Raw genomic sequence first — 13,921 nt, forward strand, 5'->3', positions numbered from 1 at the left:
CATGCCGCATGTGTGACTCATCTGCTCCCCTGTCCCCACAGCCAGCAGCAATGAGAGCGATGTCATCAATGCCATCACAGTGGAGAAGAGCGTGGACGGCAAACTGGGCTTCAGTGTCCGTGGCGGCTCCGAGCATGGGTTGGGCATCTTTGTCAGCAAAGTGGAGGAGGGGAGCACTGCTGGTAAGAGGGTCAGAGTGAGGGACACCAGTGAACATAGGCACGTGCCAGCAACACCCCCTCAAGGAGCTCCCAGTGACATGGGATCACAGCGCCAATGCCACCCTTCATGATGGAAAGCCACCATGCTCCCTGCTGCCTTTGGCCATGAGATTTGCAGGCTGCCCAAAGGGCAGGACACATGAGTAGACAGCCCTGTGCCAATGACTCTGAGCTCCATGCCCAAGCTGCAGCAAGGTCACAAGCCACTCAGTGCAATTGTCAGGCACCCCTGCCTCTGTTCTCAAGGGGTTCAGATCAGGTTGAGGAGACATTGAGGGAGGGGATGTCAAACAATGGCACCAAGTCAGGTGCCCAGATGAGCTGTATGTCCCTTGTAGAGCAGGCCGGGCTGTGTGTTGGTGATAAGATCACGGAGGTGAACAGTGTGAGCCTGGAGAACATCACGATGAGCAGCGCTGTCAAGGTCCTCACCGGCAACAACCGCCTCCGCATGGTGGTCCGGCGGATGGGTCGTGTGCCAGGAATCAAGTTCTCCAAGGAGAAAACAGCGTGGTAAGCAGGGCATCTCCAATGCCAGCACCCCAAAACCCAACCCCGTGGAGAGGATGCTGGGGGAGGTTGGTGGGGGATTCTGGGCAATAGGGAGGATCCCTGGGGGACCCCCAGGGTGGAGTGGTGTCAGAAGTCCCTGGCAAAGGTAGGGAGAGACCAAGGTGGGATAGGAAGGTCTGGAGCAGGTAGAGCGGGTGCAAGCCCCATCCTGTACATTCCCCATATCCCCATCACTCTTCTGCACTGGATGTCACCAATGGTCATCCAGCTGGAGGACAAGAGCCAAATCCCTGAGACCACCTACATGTACCCATGCTCCAGGGTGGATGTGGTGAACAGGCGCCTGGTAGTAGAGAAAAGTGGCTCGACACCATCGGAGAGCGGCTCTGAAGACGGGCTGCGCCGCATCGTCCACCTCTACACCACCTCTGATGACTACTGCCTGGGCTTCAACATCCGCGGTGGCAGAGAGTTCGGCCTTGGCATCTATGTCTCCAAGTATGGCTGCATGAAGGGGTTGTGACAGCCCCATCTCTGCCGTGCCCATGCTGGGGCTCGGCCCCTCCTCTCTGGCTGAGCCCTCCCACTCTCAGAAGACTGGGCATTACCACCATGGGTGTAGAGCCACAGGGCCACCCAAGTGGAGGCGTGGGGCAGGAGCAGGACTCCAGCAAGGGCCTGGCCCCATCCTGCCCCCCCTGCTTCCCTAGGGTGGACCCCGGCGGGCTGGCAGAGCAAAACGGCATTCGAGTGGGAGACCAAGTCCTTGCAGCCAATGGAGTCAAGTTTGAAGACATAAGCCATAGCAAGGCAGTGGAGGTGCTCAAGGGGCAGACTCACATCATGCTCACGATCAAGGTACCCACACCCTGCCCCATGGGCCCTTGAGTGAGGCAGGGGTTGGCATATCCCTTCACTGGCACTGCCCCTGCTCAGCCCAGTGCCGGGGGCTGGTGCAGCTGCTGCCTGGTTGGGTTTCAGGCGGGTGTGGGGGGGGGAGATGCATTATTCATGGTTGGCACCAGATCGAGTTTGCTGGGGCAGCCAGCACTCACTAAACCCCTTGTTCTCTACCCCTGTGTCTAGGAGACAGGCCGGTTCCCTGCTTACAAGGAGTTGGTGGCCGAGTACTGCTGGCTCAGTCGCTGTAAGTACAGTGCCACATGGGTACTGGCAGGGGCACTGGGCTGGGGCACAGTGGGGCTGGGACTATGAGAGTGATATCTGACCACTGTAAGGAGGGAGAAGGTCCACAGGCCATGGGCTCCCAAGGCCTTGGAGGCAGCAGGAAGCTCCCTGTGCCACTGTTAGCATACCCACAGGCCTGATGGACTTGCAAGGTCCCACCTGTCCCCCATCCTTGGAGGAGGCATGAAGTGCCCCCTGCCATGGCCAGCAGCCTTGTGGTCCCTGTGATCCCACAGCATCCTACATGTCCACTTTCTTGGAGAGTACACGATGATCCCTGTGCAATGGCCAGCAGCCTACTGGTCCCCATGGCCCTGCAGGTTCTCCACATGTCAGCTGTCTTTGGGAGGGAGCAAAGTGGAGCTCTAGGTGGCCCACAGTGTATCACAGTGTGTCCCTGCTGTGCCTTTGCAGTGACCAACGGGCAGCTGCAACAGCTGGCTCAGACGTCAGAAACCAGCTCCTCCATCTCCTCCTACTCTTCAGGACCAGCACCAGGGGCAGTGAATGGGCTGGGGGCAGCTGCCCCAGTGCCCCCAGCCCGCACTGTGGATGTGGCCATCTCCACGGAGGACGGGCCACGGCGGGGCTGGGTGCGGGAACGTGCTGAGCGGGCCATGCAGACTGAGCCAGCTGCCGAGGGGCTGCCAGAGACACGGCGCACAGTGCGGCCCCCCGAGCTGCTGCGGGACACGGCCATCCGGGGCCAGGGCAGCCGCGAGACCCCTGGCACCCACCCACGCCGGACCTTCACACACTCACCCAAGACGGCGCTTCTGCTGGCACTGAGCCGGCCACGGCAGCCCATTACACGCTCCCAGAGTGACCTCACTGTCGCTGGTAGGCACTGGGGCACAGCCCCACACATGGGACTCAACCCTGGCTGAAGTCTCCTTCCAACCCTGCAACCCAGCCCTGGAAGTCCCACAGCTCAGGCCCTGCCCCATGTGGAGAGCCTGTTCCCCACTCAAGCATCCTTTAGTCCCTGACACACATGGAGGATACCTGGCCTCCACGCCTGGGCTTATAGCAAACATCTTGGTCCCTACCCTGGCACCCTAAAGCCCATATGGCCCCCTGGCCACTAGTCCTGGGTATCCTATAGCCCCACATAGCCCCAACTCTGTCCCTGGGACTTGCCAGGCAGCCCAAAGCCCAGCCCCATGGCCTCTGGTGATCCACTGCACCCCACAGAAGGACTCTTCCAGTCAGTGTCTCCCAGTAGCCCCTCCAATCCTCCAAAGTTCCCTGCCCCCAGACAAGATTTGGGGTGGCATCCCCTCAACTCTCCACTCTAACACCCCCTTTTCTCTGTCCACAGAGGAGAAGCGGAAGAAGGAGAAGCCAGAGGGACAAGGGGCACGGGGAGCTCCCCCAGGATTGCACCGCTCCAAGACCCTTGTCAACCTCTTTTTCAAGGGGGGCCGTGCCACCAGCCAGAGCTGGGCCCCCCCCAGCCAGGAGGCCCCTGGCTCTGATCGCCGGGCACGCGCCAAGTCCCCAGGGCGCTCTGATGGGGACAGAGGTATCAGCCTGGGTGACAGGGCAGACAGGGACTCGACCTGGGACTGTTCCCCTTTCTAGGGGCCTGTTGTGGCATCCCTGACATGAAGGGGGTGTAGGGAGGGGTTCCCCACGCATGCAGTTTTGACAGTGGGCGGTGAAGCTGCTGTCTGCCCTGGGCACTCACCGCTCTCCATCTCCCTTGCAGTAGGCGCTGTGCAGAAGTTTGTCATCCGGAGCCTGAAGCGGGGTAACGGGGGTGCCCGTGTGCCTGGGGGGATGTGGGGCAGGCTCTGCATGCACCTGGCCCTGCACTGCTTGTGTCTGTCCCACTCTGGTGTGGAGTGAGCTGCTGGGGTAGGGGGGGATGAGGAGGGGGCTGGCTGGGGCAATCCTTGCCCCACTGGCCACCCCTCCTTGTTGTGCCTCCCCAGAGAAAAGCCGGCGTGCCAGCATCCTGGGCCCCATGGGCATTGCCACCCTGCAGCCCAACGGCAGCGACCCTGAGGCCCGGCTCCCGCACATCCAGGACACTGCTGCACGTCTCCTCAGCCCCGATGAGGTGACGGCCGTGCTTCGCCACTGCACCCGGGTACGGACTGAAGGCAGGGAGCAGGCAGGGCAGCACTGGGCAGCACTGACCCTGGGCTCATCCCTGGAAAGCTCCTGCATCCCAGGGACATGGTCAGCACCCTGTGCTTAACTCTGGGAGGTAAACCAAGGAACGGGTGAGGGGCCATCTGTCCACTGATCCCCCTCCTGTGCCCACAGTACCTGCATGAGGGCAGCGTGGAGGACTTGGTGCGGCCACTGCTGGCCATCCTGGACCGGCCCGAGAAGGTCCTGCTGCTGCGGGACGTGAGGTAAGTACTGCTAGGAAATATCTGGGAACCCCAATATTGCCCATCCTGGTGTGATTGAAGTGGAGCCTCACACATGCTCCTCAGCCCTGATTACACTCCACCCCAGAGGCTGCTACAACCCGTCCCCACCCTTTTGCCTTGGCAGGAGTGTGGTGGCCCCTACAGACCTGGGCAGGTTTGACAGCATGGTGATGCCCCTGGAGCTGGAAGCCTTTGATGCCCTAAAGAGCCGCTCAGGTAGAATCCAGCCCCCCAGGGGCCTTGACTGGGGCAAGGGAATGGTCGAGGGTGGGTGCAGCTCAGGAGGTGACTGGGGGTTCTCCCTGACTGCAGTGCGCTCACCTGCCCTCCGCCCAGCCCACCACGATGCCCCCCCCAAGAGACACCTCATCACACCAGTGCCTGGTAAGTGCCACCTGTAGGGTCTACCTGGACACCGAACTGCCCAGTGGGAATGGGCTGGAGGGAGTTTGGGGGAAGAGAAAGGGAGCTGGGATACCTGAGTGCAGGGGCTCCCACAGAAGAAGGCGTCTAGTGTCCTTGGGTGTTGGGAAGACTGGGAGCAGCACAATCTGTGGATCTTGGGTGCTAGATCCAGAGATCTTGGGGAGGAGGACATGGAGTGCTTGCAGAGAACTGGGGTGTCTAGGGGTCCCTAGATGAGGAAGATCTGGGGCCCTAGGTGGCAAAGGACCTAGGGCTTTGAGGTACTCATGGGAGGTCTACGTGGCAGGGGTCCCAGGGAGCAGGGCTGTGGGTCCCTGAGGAGATCCCTGAGCCCCTCTCATTGCAGACTATCGGGGCGGATTCCTGCTGAAGCCAGCAGGGACCCCAGAGCCAGAGGAAGCTGGGGAGCAGCAGGCGAGCCCAGCCCGTCCGAGAGCCTCCCCCAGCCCCCGCCGGCCTCACCCCCGCACCTACACCCCACTCCCTGACGTGCCAGTGGATGCCTATGCCTCTACCAGCCGGCCCCTGCCCACCCTTGGCCCTCGGCCCCCCAACTGGCTGCTGGCTGAGCCCACCCCTGGCAAGGGGCATGGGCACTCTCGCAGCCCCCGGGCCACCTGGCGCAAGGAGCCCCCCAGGACAGCGCCCAACAGAGAAGCTGAAGTGCTGGGGAAGCCCCAGCGGGCACGGCCCCCTCTTGGCCCTCTCTTTGGGGGGCCAGGGGGTGAGGCAAGGGCGGGGGCAGCCACCAATGGCCCCGAAGATGTTGGCAAGGAGGAAGAAGAGGAGGAAGAGTATCATCTGCTCACTGTCACCCTCTCCAAGCTGAAGCACTCGCTAGGTGGGTGGCATATGGGTGGGGTGAGGACCCTTCTGGCACCAGCATCAGTGGGATGGGTGGCACCCCCCTGGCAAGGGGCAAACCCCAGAGCATTCCTCCAATGAGAAACGGGGAGGAAGCGCTGTCCTGCCCCAGTCCCTCATTCTGTAGGACCTACCAAAATAGGGCAAGACAGAGGTGCAGCTCCCCAGGGAAAGGTGGTGCCATGCTGGGGAGTGGGTGGAAGTCCCAGTCTACCCAGATGTGAGGGTCTCATGGCTCCCTTGCAGGTATCAGCATCTCTGGTGGTATTGAGTCAAGGGCGCAGCCAGTGGTGAAGATTGAGAAGATCTTCCCTGGTGGAGCTGCCTTCCTCAGTGGCATCCTCAAGGTATGGGGGTCCTAGCACATGCCACGGGCTGGGCAGACATCCAGACACTCCCATCCCCTGATGCCACTGGGTTGCTGGCAGTCCCCTGGGAGCCCAAAGGTAGCTGCGCTTCACCTTGTGGCCTTTCCTTCTGGGACCCAGGCCGGGCAGGAGCTGGTGTCGGTGGATGGGGAGAGCCTGCAGAACGTCACACACCAGAGGGCTGTGGACATCATCCGCCAGGCCTACCGCAACAAAGCCAAGGAGCCCATGGAGCTGGTGGTGCGGGTGCCTGGACCACCACCGGAGTGATGCTGCAGCCCCTATTCGAGGAGCCATGCTGTGCTTCAGAGGAGCCAGATGGCTCATTCCTGCACCGAGCTGTTGGCTGGTCTCAGTGCAGCCAGAGGGTGTGAGAGCCAGACCTGCCCCAGGGGCATGGAGCAGCTGCCCACTGCAGGACCCAAGGGAGGGCAGCACTGGCAACACGGGGGAAGGACAAGTGGTCCCTGACCCTGCTCTGGACACACAGACAGAGTCCTGAAAAAAAAAAACACAGCCAGGGGCTTGTTTTTAATTGCCGTTTCCGGGTGGTACATGGATGAGCCAGGCTCTGGGAACGAGACATGACTGAAATAAAGTACAAAAATCCCCCCCTGGAGCCAGGGGTGACCAAGCCACAGCTGGGCACAGCCAGACTTTTCCTTTGGTTTGACCCCCCCCCCTCGGGTGCCCAGCAGGGCCCCCCCACCTCTGCCCATCCCCAGGGGTGTCCCCAGGGTGTCCACAGCTGTCACATAGAGCCCCACGCCCCTCTCCCCCGGCAGGCTGGGCATCACAGAGGCATGGGCTTTTTTTGGGGGGAAACAGAGGGATGCTGGGGGCAAGAGCATGGGAAAGGCACTGAGGGCAGGCTGCCCTGTGGCAGGGGTGAGGGGGCACAGACTGGTGAAGTGTGAGCTGGAAGAGGGTGATATGTTTCGGTAGGTCCTATAAAAATAGAGTTATTTAAAATGGCACAGAAACAAATTCCCTGACAAACACACAAAAGGGCATGAGGGACGCTGGCATGGGCAGAGACAGGGCACACGCCAAGTGACTGGGTGACAGTGCCAGCAGGGATGAGAGGGAGGGGACAAGTCAGCCCTCCCCCTGCCCAAGGTGACCCTGGCTGAAGCCAGCATTGCTAATCCCCAGGAGCTAAGAGGATCAGCAGAAACCAGTTCCGGGCGGCCCCAAGGCCAGGACTCAGCATCCACCTGACCCCACTTCTCACAGGCACCCCTCACTGTGGGCACTGATACACCCTCGCCCCAAGACCTCAACACTGGGGAGGGGGCAGCACCTGTGGTCTCCCCCTGCCCCTCTTCACAGTGGCAGTAGTTTGCAGAGCAGAGCAAGAGCAGGGGTCCCCCACAGCCTCACAGCTCCCAAAATCACAGGGGCTGGAGGCCCCTTCAGCCCTCCAAGCATGGGGCAAGGGCAGGCAGCATCTCAGATCTCTGTGGCTGTTATCTCCTCAAAGGGTGGGTCAGGTGGGTCACAGGGCTCAGGCAGGGAGTCCTCGCCCTGAAGCCGGAGATGCTGGAGCCGCTGCTCAAGCCTCCGGTTGCGCCGGTACATCTGGATGTAGCTGTACTGCAGCTGCTTCTGGTAGCGGATGACCCGCTCCTTCTCGCCCTGCCACGTGCCACGTTCCTGCTCGAAGGCATCCCGCTGCTCCTGCCCACGCCGCCGCTCCAGGGCCACCTCCGCACGCAGCCGCTCCAGCTGGCGCCGCAGGCCCACGCTGCCCCGGAGCTCCTCGCTGGCTGGGGGGCATCCTTCACCAGGTGGGGGGCACCCCTCACCAGTGCCTGGTGGACATCGACCGCGGGCAGCTTCCCGCAGCCCCACCACCTCCTGCTCGAGCCGGCCGGCTTTGGCGCGGAAGAGGTCGGCCTCGCTCTTGCGGCGCTGCAGTTCGTTGGCACAGACCTCCAGCTCCAGCGCCTTGAGGCGGGCGGCCTCCTGCAGCCCCTGCACCCGCCGCTCGCCCGCCTGCAGCTGCGCCCGCGCCTCCCGCAGCTGAGCCCGCAGCCCCAGCAGCTCGGCGCCCCGCTGCGCCAGCTCCGCCTGCGCTTCCTTCAGCTGCTGCTTCAGCAGAGAGATCTCCCCTGACTTCTGGCACACCTGTGGGGACAATGGGGTTCAGGTGCCGGCCAGGACCCCCCAGCCACAGCCTGCACCCACTGATATGCCTGGCACTGCTGGGTGACTCACCTCCCACTTGGTCTCCTCCAGCCGGGGTGCCAGCTCAGTGCGTTCCCGCTGGAAGGAGGCACAGCGACGTTCCAACACTTCACGCTCCTGCAGTAGCTGGGTCAAGTCCTCCTGCAGCTGCTTCTTCTCCTGCTGCAGCTGCAGCACCTGGAGCTGCAGGACCTGCTGCCCCCGATGTGCTGCATGGGCTGCCTGCCGTGCCTGGGCCGCACAGCGCTGCCGCAGCCCCTCCAGCTCCTGCTCACACCGACGCTGCTTCTCCTCAAACACCTGGGCCAGGGGATGCACAGGTGCTGGGAGGGCAGCATGGCACCCTCCCACTTCACCTGCTATCTCCAAGATGGGCATCACAGGGAAGGGGCAGCACCTCCCCCGCATGAAGGAAGGGTCCAGGAAGAGTGCAATGTGGTGGTACACACCTCCCTGTGCTCCCCTATCCTTTTGCATGATGGGCCCCCCATGTTAGCACCCCCAGAGCCTATAGGAATCCTCCAGCTCCATCACAAGCAGGGAGAAGCCACAGGTCTCAGTCTCATTCAAAAATGGGCATCCCAAGATAAGGCACCCCAGTCTGTACAACTGGTTCCATGGGCCATACAAGGCTCCCCCATGGACTACATAGGACCACCCAACTGGTGGGAAAAACCCACATACCCAGACCCACAGGAGAAAGTATCCCCCTGCAAGGGTCTGTATTGGATCCCCAAAGTGGGTTCCTACTCCCAACCAGAGGGTATGTCCACACCTGTCTCCAGGGAGGGAGACAGGTACAGGACATGCGGACACCAGGGACATACCTGGCAGATGGCCACCTCGTTTTCATCCAGGCTGTCACGCAGGAGCTGCAGCTCGGCCTCCCTCTCCCGCAGCTTGTCCTCCAGCTCCCGCACCAGCATGGCCTCCTCGCCAGGCAGCGGAGAGCGCCCACAGGAGCCACTCTCTGAGGAGGGCCGGCCCCGGCCACTCAGCGAGCCTGTGCTCTTGCTGGAGGATGAGCGCCCGCTGTCCGAGTTGGAGGGCCGGCAGCCCCCCGGAGGGTCAAGGGGGCCGTGGGGGGTGGTTGGCAGGGCACCCACCTCTGGGTGCTGGCTGCAGCCCGTGCTGTAGGTGGGCAGGCTGGAGAGGGAGTTGCGCCCCGAGTCCGAGAGGGTGCTGGCACGGCAACTCAGAGAGCCAGGCTTCTCAACACCCAGCAAGTGGGTGAGGCTCACCTGGCTCTCTGAGAGCCCCAGGCGTGTGCCTGGCTGGGCATTCCGAAGCTTGGATACCACTGGCTTGAAGGCCATGGGGCGGATCAGGGTCTTCTCCACATTCTGCCAGGAAAACAGGAGAGAGTGAGGGGTTGGGGAGGACCCATCAGCCCCAAGAAGGGCTGCCTAGGAATGTTACAGTGGGTGCCCCCAGCCCCAGTGTCTTCACACCCAAAAGGAGACAGAAGCCAGTCACCACCCACTTCATCACCTTTCCATGGGTGTACAGGTGAGCTCCTCAAACACCCTTGACATGATGGAGGGTCCCCATTAAGAGCACAGGGATTTCCACTTCCCCAGGGACACCAGAAGTGTGGCCATATGACCCCATTTCACACATCTGAGCCAACAGTCCCAGTGTGGCACATGGTGTAAAGTCAAGACTGCAGCACACACCCACCCACCCTGCTGCTGCCCCCCCCACCTCTTCCAGCTTGCCAGAGACAGGTACAAGCTTGGGGGGCGGCCCCCGAAGGTGATCACTTGGTGCTTGGTCATCACGGAGATCATCTGAGTCACTACAGGGGCTGGCAGGGGAGGAGGCATCAAGCCAGTCGCCACAGAAGCCCCCATTGGCATAGGAGTGGGTGACACCGGGCACAGACACACGGGGCTCCTCAGGCGTGGCCCGGAGTAGCCCCTCCTGCTTGCAGAAGGAGGCAGCGGAGGGGTCCCCATCACTTGTGCAGTCGTGGCGAGGCCGGGCGGGCAGGAGGCTGCCCACGCTGCCCATGGCGGCAGGGGGTGAGCAGGCGGTGGCACGCAGCTGTGTGGCCCCCTCAGACACGGCCTCAAGGGGCACTGGCAGCGTCTGCACAATGGCCATGGCGGGGGGGGCCCCGGCGGGCAGGGGCGCGTGGGCAGTCTGCAAGCAAGGGAGACAGGACATCAGAGCCATGGGCACTGACAACAGTGGCCCATCACCCACCCAGGTGGGCATGGGGGCATCCCCAGGTCCCCAGTCACCATCCACAATCTTATCGGTGAAGGTTGGCCCAAGAGCAGAAGGAGATGGCAAATGAACCAAAACAAAACCAGGATTAGTTGGGGGGAGCAGTACTAGCAACTACCAAGTTGGCCTCAGCACCCCAATGGAGTAGCCTGAGGCTGCAAGGGGCTGTGGGGTGCTGGTGGCACTGTAGGGCAGTGGCAATGCAGTCCTGCCTCATGCCGTGCCCTGGTGTGACCCTGCCACAGGAAGCGTGCCAGGACTGGAGGCGAATCCCGAGAGGCCTACAAAGAGCTGGCTCACAGGCAGCCTGCCCGCCTGTCTGCCCCATGGGCACCCACCAGTGCAGCCTCACAGAGAGCGAGGGACAGCCCCACACACCAGGATCAGCCACCCTCTCTTCCCCACAACCCCCACTTCTCAGCAGTGACCCCACAGAGCCCGCTTTCCACCTCAAACCATCCACTGCGGGGCACAGGGTTCCCTGGAGAGGACCACCAAGGGGGAAGCTGCCAGGTGCGCGCCAGGCTCTTTCCCAGCCCAAACACACGGAGCCTTGTTCCCACCCCCTCCAGCTGGGGGGGCTCTGCCGGTCTCTGCTGTGACTCCCCCTGCCCCAGCCCACGCCATACGCCCGCGTGACGGGAGCCGGCCGACGGGCCGGATCCATCCCCTGCTGCCTCATCGCATCTCGCACATGGCTGCGGCTGGCACAGGGCGCGGGCGGGGGGGGGGCGCTGCCCGCACGGTCTCGCCCGCCGAGCTGTCACCTGAAATCAATCCGCCTGCCAGCGCCCGGGGAGGGGCGAGCAGGGGAGAGATGCCGGAGAGCCAACCCCCCCGCCACCGTCACCCCCACCGGCACGTGCCGTCCCCAGGCTCTGCGACCTCACACCGCGCCCGGGATACCCTTGGGTGGGCAGGTGGGTGACCCCCCCCGAGCTCCGCTCACCTCGCCAGCCGCTGCCCATCCGTCCGGTCCTCTCGGGCCCCAGCACCGTGAACACGGCTCCGCCGGCCCCTGAAGCGGGGAGGAGGAAGAGGAGGGGGTGAGGGCGCTGAACGGCAGCAGGGTCCCCCGTGCTCCCCCCTGCCCCCTCCCCTCCCAAGTCCCCTAGCCGGCAGGGCCAAGGCAGGTGGTGCCAGCGTGGCACTGAGGGTGGCAGGGGCGCCCGGTGGCGGGTGCGCAGCTCCTGGCACCCAGGGTGGGCTGTGGTCACCCCGGGAAGTGTGGTGGGGACAAGAGCCCGCCACTGGGGACCTGCTGCTGCCAGAGGAATGGGAATCAGGGATCAGGAACACCAAAGGGACATCTAATGGTTCCCCAGCCCAGCCAGCCAAGGCACGGTACCCCACCCCAGCGAAACTCCCCCAGGATGTGCAGGTCAAGAGGACGGATAGCCCTGGGGACAGTGGGTCCCTCCACAGCCTGGAGGGGACACGGTCACTGCTGGGGCCCCGCCAGGCAGGCGATGGGAACAGACTCCATCTTCTCCCTCACCCCAGCCCCCCGGCCTGCCGAGAGGGTCCCACCACCGCCCGCGGAGGGGGGGAGTGCCCAGCCCGGCCTCCAGCCACCCAGTAAAACCAGTCACCAACTGGGGTGGCGTCACGTCCAGCCACTCCGGCCGCAGCACAGCGTTGCCGGATCCCACCGTTCCGACCCCTAAATGGCAAGGGAACACTCCGTCCCTGCTAGGCCAGACCCCCACCCTGAGCTGCTGTGGGGATTTCGGGCCCCCGGGGACCCCCGCGCCTCGACGGCATCTCAGGGCCACCCCAGGGCAGGGGGGATCAGGGTCAGCCCCCGTCCCTCCCCACGTACCCAGCAAGTGTGGGACGGACACCACCCATGCCCGGCTGTGCCCCCCTCCAGGCCCCCGGCAATCCCGAGGTTCCCTCGATGATGCTGCCCCCGTTGCCCGCCCAAAGCCCTCCCACCCACCTTCCGCTGTCCCACTGAGCCCCAGAGCGCCAAGCCTCTCCCACGGTGCTTCCACCCATCCCAACCCCACAGCACCCTGAACTGCCCCACGGCGCCCGTGGGCCCCACTGCCCTACAGCTCCCCCATACTGCCCTAAACCATCCCCGAAGTTCCTCATGACACCCCTAAAATGCTTCACGGCGCTCCTGGGCCTCTGCTGCACCACACCGCCCCTAAAGTGCTCCTAAACCACCCCCAAAGTGCTCCAAAACACCCCGAAAGTGCCCCGCGGCGCGCCTAGGCCTGCACTGCCCCAAAGCTCGCCCCTGAAGCACCCCTAAAGTGCCCCGCGACCCCCTCAACTACCCTACAGAGCCCCTGGGCCTCTGCATTCGAAGGACCGTCCCGAAGTGCCCCCGAAACATCCCCAAAGCACCGCACGGAACTCCAGGGCCGCCGCTGCCCCCCCAATCCCCGGACCCCCCCAAATCGGCCCCGGGGCGCCCGGCCCCACAACATCCCAAGCACCGGCAGCTCCCCCCGAAGCACCCTGCCACTCAACTCCCCGGAGCGCCCCCGCGCCCCGCCGGCACCGCGGGACCCCCGGGCGCCCCCGGCCCGGCCCCCGCACTCACCGCGGCCCCGCCGCCGCCTCCCGCGCCGCGCCGCGCCCCGGCCCCGCCCCGAGCAGGCCCCGCCCCCGAGCGGCCCCGCCCCCCATGGCTCCGCCCCCCGCGGGGCCACGCCCCCGGGCAGGGGCTGGGGCATGGGGGGGGCGTGGGGCACCGCAGCCTCGCCCGGTGCGTTCCCAGTCACGTCCGTTCCGGGGGATCCCCGGAGCTCATCCCCTTCTCTCCCCCGGCCAAGCCCCCCGTCTCAGGGCTCTGCAACTCCAAAGTATACCCAAGCCTCTGGGGTGAAAACCCCTCCAGACTATGCCCCCTCCGCAAATATTTGGCGAGCGCAGAACTCTGCTAAGGGGCCTGGGGGCCTCTGCTCCTCTTGACGGCACACCACCCCTCCCCATGAGTTGTTACAGCTATTGCCACCCTCCTTTCGTGGAGACCCACAATGGGGGAAAAAAGAGTAAAATAAACTCAAGAAACCACCTATCCCCCAGGGTCTGGGATCAGCCAAGATCCCCCCAGAGGCTCAGTTTCTTCATCCCCTCTGGGGCCTATGGAGGGATAGGTGGGAGATGGGGCCCTGGGCTATCCCACTGCTTTACTTCCACTCTACAGCCCCATGAACAGCACCTCACCTGAACTAGACTGGGTCAAATGGAAGCCAGTGAGACAGAGGTGACCCTTGGACAGAGGGGGGAAACCCATATCCCCCACCCACACCACCATGTGAACCCTGACCCAGCTCCACTCCCCCCCGCCTTATCTCTGCTTCTCCAGGACCCTGCTCTGCCTTCACCCCCGTCCTACCTGTGGGTGCTCGCACCTGCACTGACAGCACCCAAGCGTGCTCTCCAGGCGAGCTGGTGCACCCCGGAAACCCGGGGCTGGGTGTGTACCACCCGCTTGCTCTGGGCCCTCATTATGGCTCAGGTTAAAACTATTCCCAGCACGGAGGTTGGTAATAATCTGGTGTGCCAGGGCTGG

At 63.7% G+C, this 13,921-nt stretch overlaps 2 protein-coding genes across 5 annotated transcripts in view; one reads left to right on the forward strand and one right to left on the reverse strand.

Annotated features, from left to right (window-relative positions):
• The window catches only part of PDZD7 (PDZ domain containing 7), a 9,164-nt gene extending 2,559 nt beyond the window's left edge, over nucleotides 1-6,605 (forward strand). For 2 of the 3 annotated variants that reach the window (XM_058841075.1, XM_058841074.1), the window contains exons 3-17: nucleotides 42-182; nucleotides 560-734; nucleotides 1,056-1,232; nucleotides 1,445-1,592; nucleotides 1,821-1,881; nucleotides 2,337-2,762; nucleotides 3,244-3,447; nucleotides 3,634-3,675; nucleotides 3,860-4,017; nucleotides 4,197-4,288; nucleotides 4,434-4,525; nucleotides 4,622-4,693; nucleotides 5,082-5,576; nucleotides 5,846-5,946; nucleotides 6,088-6,605. In XM_058841075.1, the coding sequence (XP_058697058.1) occupies nucleotides 42-182; nucleotides 560-734; nucleotides 1,056-1,232; nucleotides 1,445-1,592; nucleotides 1,821-1,881; nucleotides 2,337-2,762; nucleotides 3,244-3,447; nucleotides 3,634-3,675; nucleotides 3,860-4,017; nucleotides 4,197-4,288; nucleotides 4,434-4,525; nucleotides 4,622-4,693; nucleotides 5,082-5,576; nucleotides 5,846-5,946; nucleotides 6,088-6,237 (2,534 nt within the window). In that variant the 3' untranslated portion in view covers nucleotides 6,238-6,605. The remainder of the gene's footprint in view (nucleotides 1-41; nucleotides 183-559; nucleotides 735-1,055; nucleotides 1,233-1,444; nucleotides 1,593-1,820; nucleotides 1,882-2,336; nucleotides 2,763-3,243; nucleotides 3,448-3,633; nucleotides 3,676-3,859; nucleotides 4,018-4,196; nucleotides 4,289-4,433; nucleotides 4,526-4,621; nucleotides 4,694-5,081; nucleotides 5,577-5,845; nucleotides 5,947-6,087) is intronic. The other variant, XM_058841076.1, reaches the window with a different exon arrangement.
• On the reverse strand, nucleotides 6,467-13,000 carry LZTS2 (leucine zipper tumor suppressor 2). 2 transcript variants are annotated; one of them, XM_058841077.1, is made up of 6 exons: nucleotides 12,947-13,000; nucleotides 11,339-11,407; nucleotides 9,862-10,302; nucleotides 8,985-9,500; nucleotides 8,188-8,457; nucleotides 6,467-8,097 (listed from the first exon to the last, which is right to left on the reverse strand). In XM_058841077.1, exons 3-6 carry the CDS (start codon nucleotides 10,261-10,263, stop codon nucleotides 7,420-7,422), a joined length of 1,866 nt encoding a protein of 621 aa, XP_058697060.1. In that variant the 5' UTR covers nucleotides 10,264-10,302; nucleotides 11,339-11,407; nucleotides 12,947-13,000; the 3' UTR covers nucleotides 6,467-7,419. The 2 variants fall into 2 exon arrangements, with proteins under 2 accessions (XP_058697060.1, XP_058697062.1); XM_058841079.1 differs by lacking the exon at nucleotides 12,947-13,000 and adding an exon at nucleotides 11,982-12,252.
• Nucleotides 13,001-13,921: the final 921 nt, after the last annotated feature.

The sequence above is a fragment of the Poecile atricapillus genome, chromosome 6 (genome assembly GCF_030490865.1).
Source record: "Poecile atricapillus isolate bPoeAtr1 chromosome 6, bPoeAtr1.hap1, whole genome shotgun sequence".
NCBI classification, from domain to species: Eukaryota; Metazoa; Chordata; class Aves; order Passeriformes; family Paridae; genus Poecile; species Poecile atricapillus.